Below are 10,960 nucleotides of genomic sequence, written 5' to 3' on the forward strand. Positions count from 1 at the left end.
TACCTGCCGTAACTTGCAAAGAGGCAGCAAAAAGTTGCATCAGCTTCACATGAGGACTTAGCCATGGCTCTCATCAAGCTGGGAAGACACTCTAAAACAGCCCTGCCCTTAATAACGCTGCTGTTGACATGGCTAAGAAAAATCTGGTTGACCCAGGTAGATTAACATTGCATGGTTTTTGTCTTCTGTTGTGAAGGAAGGTATCTCACCCCAGAAGTCATAATTTAATACCCAAAATTTTTCATACATACCAACAGAAGCTTTGTTACGACACTGACATTCTCTTAACCCACACTCTGCAACACTTGCTTCACCTGCTTCACCTTTTCCTCACTTCCAGGCCCCTTTCTAGAACCATTTCTCTGCACAACACAGTTGGTTCACCATACTTCTGTTCAGTATAACATTTATCTCATTCTCTACAGACAGTACTACACCTTCAGAAAGGATTAGAATACCACATTCTAAAAGATGGGGACACAGGCACAGAGCTGAGCAGAAGCATTCTCCCCAACAACATGAACCATTAAGTCGATGGACAATGTAAGAGGATACAAAGTTACAAGCTAAAAATTACTTGAACTGGATATTAAGAGCTTCAATGAACCTCTTCATTTAGCTCTTCTGTTCAGCAGGAATCCTATCTTAATAACAGTATTCTGTTTTCCACCTCATTTTATTGCATAAAGCATTTTATAAAAATAAATTGTTAAATTTCCTGAGTCTATTTACCCAATTAAACAAAAGCAAGATAAAATTTAAACAAAAAAGGATAGTTTACTAGAAAAATAACCTTCCATAGATTAATAGAACAGATACAATCCAACTGCAGAAGCTAACAAGACTCAAGTGCTCCTATGTTATGTGGGAAATTACTGTAATGGTAATCTATAAAGTTGATGTCTTCTACTATTAAAAATAGTAGATATTTACATAGCATCTTGCTCCATGTTGTCACCCACAACCCTTGAACTTGGTAAGACTGTTCAACAGCTGACACACAGGCATGATGAGTAGAAACATAATACTTCCAAGTCAACCTGAGCCTCATCAGTTCTTAAACAGAAAGCCACTAAAGGAAAGGAGGCTGAAGTTTATCTAGCATTGGAAAAAGTAGTAGCTCACATGTTCCCAAACTATACAAAGAATATTTCTCTAAAAACATCAGCAAAAAAGCTTTTTTTCCTGATGATGTTACCACATTCCAGGCAAGTCTTCAAAGATTTGACTTGGTAGGTCAGAGTGTCTACACTTAAAGACAGACTTAACATCTAAATGTCATTTTGTATTTTAGTTTGGAAGAAAAGCCAAGAAGCTACCTTTTATTCCCTCCCTTAGTGGTCCAAAGGGGACTCTCCCCCAAACAAAATCACACTATGTTATTTTCTCACTACTGTGGAATATTCCTTACATTCAAGATCAGAAATGCACTTCAGTCCTGATCCGCAAAAGTCTTTCCTGGCCCTATCTTCATTTTCTTTTAAGAAGAAAATGTCATCACATTCAACCTTAAGAACAGGGCTGTTCACCAGGGACTAAGATAAGGTCAAATTCATTTTCAGTTGTCATCAGAAACAGGATATGAATTAAGTCTCCAAAAACATATTAGTTGAGTAATACACACAGCCCTCCTAAAGGTTTCTTTTCCTCCCCCTCAGCTACAAGCAAGGATTTATAAAAAGAGAAGCCTCTACAGGCACAACAGGTTGGACATAATGAAGCACTGCTTCTATAGTCCTCTAGGTACCAACTTCAAAGGATGCTTCACTAGTAGCAATGACTGGAGAACACTTCTCTAGAGACCAAAGAAAAAGTAATTCAATTTCAGTCAGTAAGAACTGGTATCTAGGAACGGCTGTTTTATAGACATTCTTTTTAGTTTCATATTGAAGAAATGAATCAAGACTATATTAATTCAAGGAAAGTCTTATTACCAAGAAACAAAGAACTTGCTTGTGTTACTCACAATGAACTCCCCAAGCTTTCCTATTAACACAAAAAGCAAACAGCGAGCTATTTCAGTGTTTGTCGTATCTCTCCTTGCTGTTCCATAAAACAATGTAAAGGGGGGAAAAATCTTATGTTATACAATAAAGAGTTCAGGAATACAAACTGAGAAAACACCAGACTAAAACGAGTAACTATTAAACTAAAAATGCTTCATTTGTAAAACAATCCAGTGATCCAAGTCAAGCCTGTGCAACCTTACTTCTTGCATATTACCACTATCTTAAGGTTAAAAAAGGTTGCTTTCTGTTACAGGGCAGAGGCAAAGAATTTAAGAGACTCACCTAGAGAATAGAAAAGCTGACAATGATTTACCCAACCTCATGTCCCTGAGGCAAAAGAACAGACAATATTCCAGAAAAAAAGAAGAAAATAATGTTTTGGAAAAAAACCAAAAACAATCCCACCCCCTTACACCTTAATATAAGGGGAAAATCAGGGTACTGCTGCAGGACCTAAGAGGCACACCACTAATGTTCCTAGCTGAGAAAAAAAAGACATCTAAAACTATCTAGGAGGCAGGCCAGATAAATCTCTGCACTGCATATTTCAGTCAGAGTAACAGTCTTCAGTTAAACTAGTTGAAACTTGAAATTACTCCAAGTACAGTACTCCAAGAAACACTGCATCAGATATTCACCATCAGAGGCTAAATGCTTGGTAATTAATTCAAACACTTCTGTTTGGTTTTGGTGCCTTTGTTGTTTGTTTTTTTCCCTCCAGGAACCGAAATGAAATGCACTCCCTACTTTTACACTACTTCATACTTACTGCTGGTAGTAGAGACTGCATGTTCTGGTTGGAGTCAGCTATAGTGGCTAGGTAAACCAGGTTTGTATGCAGCATCTGCTGGTACCTATCAAAATAAACAAAAGCAAGGCAGATGGTAAGTCACAAATACAGTAACATCAGAACTTCCTTTAATTCTATATATTCAAAGTTACCTGTGTAGAAGAAGATTCAAACGACTTACAAGAGTATCTGTATTAGGAATCCCAAGCCTTTTCCCTCACACTTACCTATTACCCAATCTTTCCCAGTGTCTCCATCAAATTTGTGCTTTTATCTTCTCTACAACTTCTGTCTTGCTATGAATAATCTAGAGTTGGGTGACACTGTCCTCACCTATGACCCTTCTTCCCCACAGAATGCCACCAGGAGACATACATGGTGTTGTGTGTTTCTGTTTCATACAGCTTCCATCACAAACACTGGGAAATGAGAGCTCCTTCTACATGTCCTCAGATAGGAGTAGAGGAGCTCCTTCTACATGTCCTCAGATATCAGAGATTTGTGTGAAGCATGAACAAGAAGAGTGCAAACATTTCACCAGGGCCCTGAACTCCCAAAGTTCACTAGGGAATGATTTTTCTGCTACAGAACCACATTACAGTCTTAACATCTAGCCCACAGTCACAAAAATTACCTTGAAAACGGGAATAAATTATGAATACATAACTACAGGATCACAATCAGCTTAACACAGTAACTGTGATACAATAAAAGAACTTCCTTAAAGCAAAAATACCTACTATTTATTACTCCCCTCCTACTCCCAGACTACCAATCCTCTTAGTAAGGGACTTGAGCTATGCTGTGATGCCCCATCTGTCACATGACTCTGTATCTGTCTGATTATAAGGATGCCTCAATCATCCCATGCCAGAAAAGAGTAATGGGGAAAATAATATTCCTTAATAATTCACTCCTTCCACAGTTCTCTCAGATCACTCTGCAGCAACTTCACCAGACAGCAAGTGCACATGGGATGTTCTGGCAAGCCAAACTTTTAAGACAAGCCTGTTTGTTCTTGAGCAAGTGCTAGGCAGGTAGTTTTTAAACACACTGTAAGGAAGAAAGGTCTGTTCCCACATGATTTGGGTAGGTTTGAGAAGAAGATTACACTTTGGGAAAGAGATAGTTATGATGCTGAGGAAAAAGATCTTGGTTACACAGTCCCCATTTTTATAAGCATCATCATCATGACACCAACTTGCAGTAGGCAGGTTGCAATACTTCAGTGACAGAAAAAGTAGTCATAAGGCATAGTCATAAAATAACCATAAATTGTAGATGTAGTATCTGTAGCAACACTTTGATGTTCTTCACAGCAGTTCTCCTACAAGGTGAGCTAAACATAACAGGAATGGTGACCTAGATAGAAATTCACCCAATCCACAGTAGATTTGGATTAAAGTCTTACTGAGAGCATTCAGACGTCTTTCCTTTGTTCTGATAGTCCATTATACACTGAATAAGATGATTATTTTCATCCAACATCTGAAACGATAAAGAAGTTTGGAGTAAGTTTCATGCTCTTTGTGGAAAGAAACCAAAGATAAATTTGAGTCTTGCTCCTTTGAGTTTTTAAAAACAACAAAGTAGTATTCCAGAAAGTTTTACTTCAACCAATTAGTTAGAAAACACTCTTCTGCTTCCATTTTTCTACTCCTGTTGGTTTTACAGTTTTCAGTTTAAAAGTTTCATATCACTATTACAGCTGCATTTGTGAAGCTTCCCATTCAACTACCTATGCTTGTTCTGAATTAAGTTGTTACAAGTTTTCAAAGTTTTGCATTTCTTTGGTTGATCTCTACCAAGAACTTTACTTAAAAATACATGTCCCAAGTTTCCCTTCTACTTCTGAAGCCTGCAACTGTTTATAAATTTAATAATAAACAGCACTGAAATTATTACTGATAGAAATTGAGGTTACCAGACAGGTTTGTTCCAAGGAAATGCACTGGAAAGCTGGGTCTTATGAATATGAATACCATATAATGAATAATCTCCAATTAAACTGAACCTTGTACATATATTCTGCATCATAGGCAAAACAGATGATTATACTTCAGAACGATCCAGTAATACGGACATTTGTTAATTAATTTTCTGAGCAAAAAACCAGTAGTCCTAATACCATGGGAAACTGCAGATCTCATGGCTTTGTACAAAAAGCTCACAAATTCAAGGTGTTCCAGGCTCCAAAAACAGAAAAAAAAATAAATCCTGGTTACCTAGAGACGCATATTCCCACACTCTCATCTTTTTAACCACCCTGCTAACTTTAGATAAGTTAGCAGAGACACAGTTAATCTGAGCTACCAGCCAAGCTCCCCAGGTTAACTGAACAAAATGGAAAGTTCACTGCCAAATCAAAATTTTGAACTTTCTTTGCTTCCTCTCAGTGGAAAACTACTTTAGATCCTTCTACCCAGCTGCTGAATTTCAAAAAACTAATAGAATCTTAACTCTCTGAAAAGACTACTCCTTTCAGACATGGTTGAGTCTAGCCAGAAGATTCAAGCTTCTACAAGGACAAATAATATTACATCACCTCTATTTCCCTAGGAGTCCAACCTAAACAAATGAGGGGAGAAGGGAGAGGGATACTGACACTTTTTTTCTTCTGACTTATCCCTACTACAAAAAGAGTATGAAGATGAAAACTCAGAACTTGTTTCTATGCAAGGGTAAGACAACCAACCAAATCTTCCTGAATTCAAACAAGTAATTCACCAGAACTAACTAGAACAAACACTTAGCAATTTATTTTCCTGAAACTGCTGGATCTGGAAACACTGTCACTGAGCAGTAAACACAGATAGAACTGCAGTATTTTGAATCACTGTGCCTCAAAAACTAGGCAGAACTGTAGCTGCACCCTCTGATGAGGATCCAACACACTGCTACACACATTTCACATGTATTAACATCTAGTTTTGGAAGAAACGCAGTGTCCATTTTCACCAGAAAAAAAATATAGAAAAAGGAGTTAATATCTTTGACACCAACGTCTAAAATAGAATTTACAATGGAAGCCTCAAATCAAGGCTTTCCTCAAAATGTCTCTGACCTTCCAGAGAAAGCAGCAGATACTTAAAGCTTAGCAAGACAGGAAGACTTCCAGACTGCCAGTTAAGCAGTTGCCTTCTTCGCTGTAGCCATGAAAGCTGGATCTCTTGGGGGTGGTGGTTCAGTAGAAAAGGAATGCAAGGTCAAGAAGCAAACAACCAAGAAACACAGCCATATCCTAGATGGGGCTGCAGGCACTGTTGTATACAATTTTGACTAAGCAGTTGCTGATAGAAAATGGAAACAGTTCTTTGCAGGAATTATAAACACCTACAAATTTAGTTTCCAGCTTGATGAAGATACCTCCAGGGCTCTGGCAGCTTACGTACACTACAAAGATTCAACTTTAACTATACTAGGGTTTTGCCACCATTAAATTAATAGTTTGGCTACAACACAAGAAAACTTAAATGTCTGCAGTCATCGTATGCACCTCAGTGACTTGATGTCTCTACTGACTACCTTTGGCAGCTTTCTACCCAGTGGGTATGTATTTTTCATCTACACCTCTCAACCACTTACTTTTGCTACATAACTGTGGAGGTCTATATAACTATGGGGTCTTCCTTTAGGTCCTGATCCCTACAACATCTACCTTGCTGAGGCTCCCATTTTCTACTGAATCAGAGGTTAGTTATATCTGCCCAAAAGGCTTCTACACAAGGAGCCTGTACCAGTCTGAAATCTGTGATGACTGGCTACTTATAACACAGTCAGTCTTCAATTAAGTTTCTGAATACCACCAAGCTAGCAGTGAACTTGAACGTGTTCCTTTGCTTCCACCGACACAAGACATCGGGGATTATAACAAATCCTATACATGCTTTTCTTTGATTTCTTTACCGAGTTAACTTGCTCCCTCCCACCAAAGCTTCAATGGTGTCGTCGGGACTCGCTGTCATTGGCTCCGGCCATAACGTTCTTCTTTAGTAATACTTAAAAGTTAGGGGGAGGGGAGGAAGGGGGAACCTTCCTCGGCGGGCCAAGTTTGGGAGCTGCAGCAGCCGCTTACCCCGCGGGGGCGGCGCCCAAAGTTAAGCAGGGTTTAGCACCGACCCAGCTGCGATCCGACTTACAGGCACCTCTCTCAGGGGAGTTACTCGACTCCTCCGCTCCCACACAGTGCCAGGCCGAGTCCTGTCGGATTAATTCACTCCCGCGGCCCTTAAGGAACCCCGGGAGCCCTCGGGACAGCCATGAGCGGGGAGGGGAGAGGACCAGGGCCATGGGCCACCAACCCCTTCCCCCGACCGCCGCGCCCCACTCCACCGCCTGCCCAAGGCCTCCCCCTGGCCCCGGGACTCCCGAGTAAGTGCTGAAGTGCAGCAAGGCAGCGCCTTACCGACCGCCCTATCCAGGCCGTGTCCCGAGCACAGCAAGCGCTGTGCCCGGCCGCCCTCCCTCCCTCTCATCCCGCCGGGGCCTTGGGTGCTCCGGGGCTCCGCCACCCCCTTCCCAGCGCGGCAGGAAGCAGCTGCAGCCCCCGGGGCCGCGGCAGGGCCCAGCCCCTCCTCTTGCCCTCACCTTCTGGATGGCGGCCGGCGTGATCTCGCCTTTCCCCCGCTGCCTCGGGGCCGCGAACGCCACCGACATGTCCGGCCGATACCGGGAGGGCCCGAACCCCCCCCGCCGCCCGCCCGCTCACACACCCCGGACACCCGCAGCGTCGGGAGGCGGCAGCGATACGGGAAGAACGCTGCGAGCGGGGGGAGGGCGGGGGCGGGGGCCCAGCGGGACGGCCCATCCCCGTCCCGCCGAGGAAGGGTTAAGGAGGATCGGCTGCTCCTCCCCCTTTCCCGCTGCGAGGGGAAGAGGCGATGAGACCGCGGCCGCCTTCCACCACTCGGCAAAAACAACGGGACCGAGAGTCGGCGCCGCGCCGTTTGAATGTGGCCTCCCCTTGCCACCCGACCTTTTGGGGTACCCCTTTCCTTACGCAGCGTTGGTACGTTCCAGCCTAACCCGCCTCAGCGCCGGACGGGCAGCGAAGTGGTACGGCCGGCAGGGGGGGGAGGTGGGGGAGCGGCAGTGCGCACGTTACAAGGGCCGCGCTCCGGCTGTGCCCAGCGCTGCGCTCTCCTTCCCCCCTCTTCCGACCCTCGCAGTTGGTTGCACCCGGGCAGCCCGCCCTGGCGGCCAAGCGGGGCGGGGCGAGGCGGGGAGAGGCGCCTCAGGGAAGCGCCGGGAGGAGGTGGTGGCGGTGGGGGCTATGGCTGGGCAGCTTCTGCCTTGGCAAGGTTGCCCCGGTTCTGGCGTGGTACCATCGAACCCCAGTCCCTGAGGGGGGTTGGCAGGCACGGCCCGCGTCCTAACCTCCGGGGGAGGCGCGGCTGCCGGGATGTTTTTGCCGTTTGCGGCGCCGGTCCTGCGGCAGTGCCTGTGCTGCCTCCCCGGCCAACGCTGACAGGTTGGGGTGGGTTGGGGTGGAGTGGGGGGCGGAACGAACCATGGAGAAAAAGTTGGAAGTTCGCTGGTATTGGGCCTCTTTGCCTACCGACTTCCCTGTCGCGAAAACGAACCGGAGCAAGGAGCAGCAGCTACCACCGCAACTTTAAATACATTATAGACGCTAAAAATGCTGAAATCAGTCCTGATTTTTTTTATTTTTGTTTCAGTGCGGCCGCTGGAGGGAATCTTGTTTTCGCCTCAAGTCTTCATGTCCAAGTTTGCGAAGTCTTGAGACTGTTCTTTCCATTGATGATAGTTTCAAAGGTTAATGGTGCTGCAAACTTGAAAATCCGCCCCCAACTACAGCATTTTAAATCTACTTTTTCCTGGGCACATCCCCTGGCTCGGTCTGTGTGCTTTCCAGTGCCTCACTGCAGGCTGCGAGTCCTGTCCCCAAGCTACAGCCTTTGGTAAAGTGGTTTCTGCCCTCCTGGTTGTCAGAAGCGTGTGGTGCTGTGGCTGGATGGGACATTGCTTGGTGACATGAGGCCACACCACAAAACGTGAATCTGCTTCCTTGCTCAGTGCGTTGCTTGCTGTGTTTCTCAGCTGTTGCTGGCTGAAGTCCCTGGCTCTTCCCGCAGTCCCTAAACCTTTTGGTTACAGCACACATTTGTCAGTGTTATCCCTGGGCACCCCGTGGCTGTACAGCTGCATCCCAACTGGCATGCTCTGCCCTCAGACTGTTTCTAGGCTGGCTCCTTTCCCCAGTTCCCTGGAGACTGCTCTTCCTGGCTCTCCTGCCCTAGGATTGACTGTGGCTGTCATCCCACTTATTTCCCATGACAACCATTTGCCAGGATGCTGTCTGCAAGCTGCTCTTGCATTCCTGCAGCACCTCTGTCTCCCAGGATCAACCACCTGGGCCTGATGGTCTCTGTGACCAGAGTGGCTTCACTTCTGCCCTGTCTCTTCACATTTTACAGGACTCTGAGTTGATGTAATGCTAATCGTGTTCTCTCTCCAGAAACTTGTCACTGGCCTAGTCCTTGCACTTTAGGTCATACCAAGGAGGAGAACTGATGCCAGCATATCCATTAGGTTCTTTGTGTTTCTAAACATTTCACTCACTTCATGGTATTTGGGTCCATTTTTTATAATACAGGGGGTTGGATGTGTGTGTTTCTGTCTCCCACATGCTTTATCACCATCGTCATCACTATTGTACGAAACCCAAAGAAAAAAAAAATAGTTGAAGAAACCTGTTTTCTTCTAAAGTTCATCAGTTCGTGGTGATTCATGGTTATTATTGTATGATTTTGGGGAGGTTTAGGTTGGATATTAGAAAGAATTTCTTTACGGAGAGGGTGATCAGGCATTGGAATGGGCTGCCCCGGGAAGTGGTGGATTCTCCATCCCTGGAGATATTTAAAAAGAGACTGGATGTGGCACTCAGTGCCATGGTCTGGTAACTGCAGCGGTAGTGGATCAAGGGTTGGACTTGATGATCTCTGAGGTCCCTTCCAACCCAGCCAATTCTATGATTCTATGATTCTTAGGATAACTGTCATAATACCTCTGTGCTCAAATTGATGCTATTTCTAGTTAAAACAAGAGACTACAAAGAATCCTACGAATGAAGAATACAAGACAGCTGTGGCCAAATCAGCATGTAATCAGGAGGTACCATCTCCTAGCTGGTTGCAAATTGAGTTACAAGGCCTTATTTCTTCAGCAGAAGTATATTCTTGGCTCTGGAAAACTGGTGAGGTGTCCGAAACTGTCTCAAGGGTGCAGGCATCTTCAGCATCTGGAAAGCAAACAATTTCTCCTGAAACTCCCTGAACAGTGGGAATTCCACAGAATTTTTTTCTTTTCCCACAAATATAACTTGTCTTGCTCTCATTCTTTGGTTAACCAAGCACTGTTTATAAAACACTTCACATTAGGGTGTCTTAGTGATCATGGCATTTGAGACAGTGTGGGTTAAATATCAGCCACATAAATACTGGTTTTAGGATCTGTATGATCCATCATATTCTTCCACATTTTCAGGCCGTAGAGGAGAAGAAAAGACTTGTGTGATGCCACAGGTGAAGAACCTTAAATTAGTGATTTCCCATTGTATTTCCCCAAACGGTCCAAATAAAATGTGTGGCTTTTTTTTTTTTTTTTTTGTACATTCCAATTTCCATACAAAATACGGGAGAGCAGTATTTGGAATTCAACTCTATCTGTTTTAGAGGAAGATATAAGATGATCCATTTGTAATAACTAAAACCATCTCCTTTGCCTATTTTTGTCTGGGGTTTAAATCCATTTGTATCCCATTTGTGATGATTTTCCATTCATTTGTTTAACGTTATGGACCTCTGCATTCATAAATAGCCAACAACATAAAGAAGCATTGATAACAAGAATCCATGGCCCCATTTTTATTTCTTTTTTTTAGCATGCAAAGGGGAATTCACACTCAAAATCAACATTTAAATAATGGCACAGATGCATGCAAGCAGGGAAATAGATAGCTACAACAGAAATGTGCCACATGTCTCAGAACACATAACCACAACAGGGTGTCTCTTTCATGACTTTCTTAATGCACTGCAATATGCCTAGATATCAAAGGACATATGGTAAATTTTCTCTTTAATTGCACATTTCGTTGGTCTTGCGAGTTACTCATGACTTTAATGTTATTTAATTGTAA

General features: G+C 43.8%; 1 protein-coding gene across 3 annotated transcripts in view; it reads right to left on the reverse strand.

The window, feature by feature from the left end:
• The window catches only part of SS18 (SS18 subunit of BAF chromatin remodeling complex), a 39,988-nt gene extending 32,435 nt beyond the window's left edge, over positions 1–7,553 (reverse strand). For 2 of the 3 annotated variants that reach the window (XM_071737388.1, XM_071737386.1), the window contains exons 1-3: positions 7,387–7,553; positions 4,211–4,287; positions 2,779–2,863 (exon numbers count right to left, since the gene is read on the reverse strand). In XM_071737388.1, coding sequence (XP_071593489.1) covers positions 2,779–2,863; positions 4,211–4,287; positions 7,387–7,455 — 231 coding nt within the window. In that variant the 5' untranslated portion in view covers positions 7,456–7,553. The remainder of the gene's footprint in view (positions 1–2,778; positions 2,864–4,210; positions 4,288–7,386) is intronic. The other variant, XM_071737387.1, reaches the window with a different exon arrangement.
• Between the last annotated feature and the right edge of the window lie 3,407 nt (positions 7,554–10,960).

The sequence above is a fragment of the Heliangelus exortis genome, chromosome 2 (assembly GCF_036169615.1).
Source record: "Heliangelus exortis chromosome 2, bHelExo1.hap1, whole genome shotgun sequence".
Lineage (NCBI taxonomy): Eukaryota > Metazoa > Chordata > Aves > Apodiformes > Trochilidae > Heliangelus > Heliangelus exortis.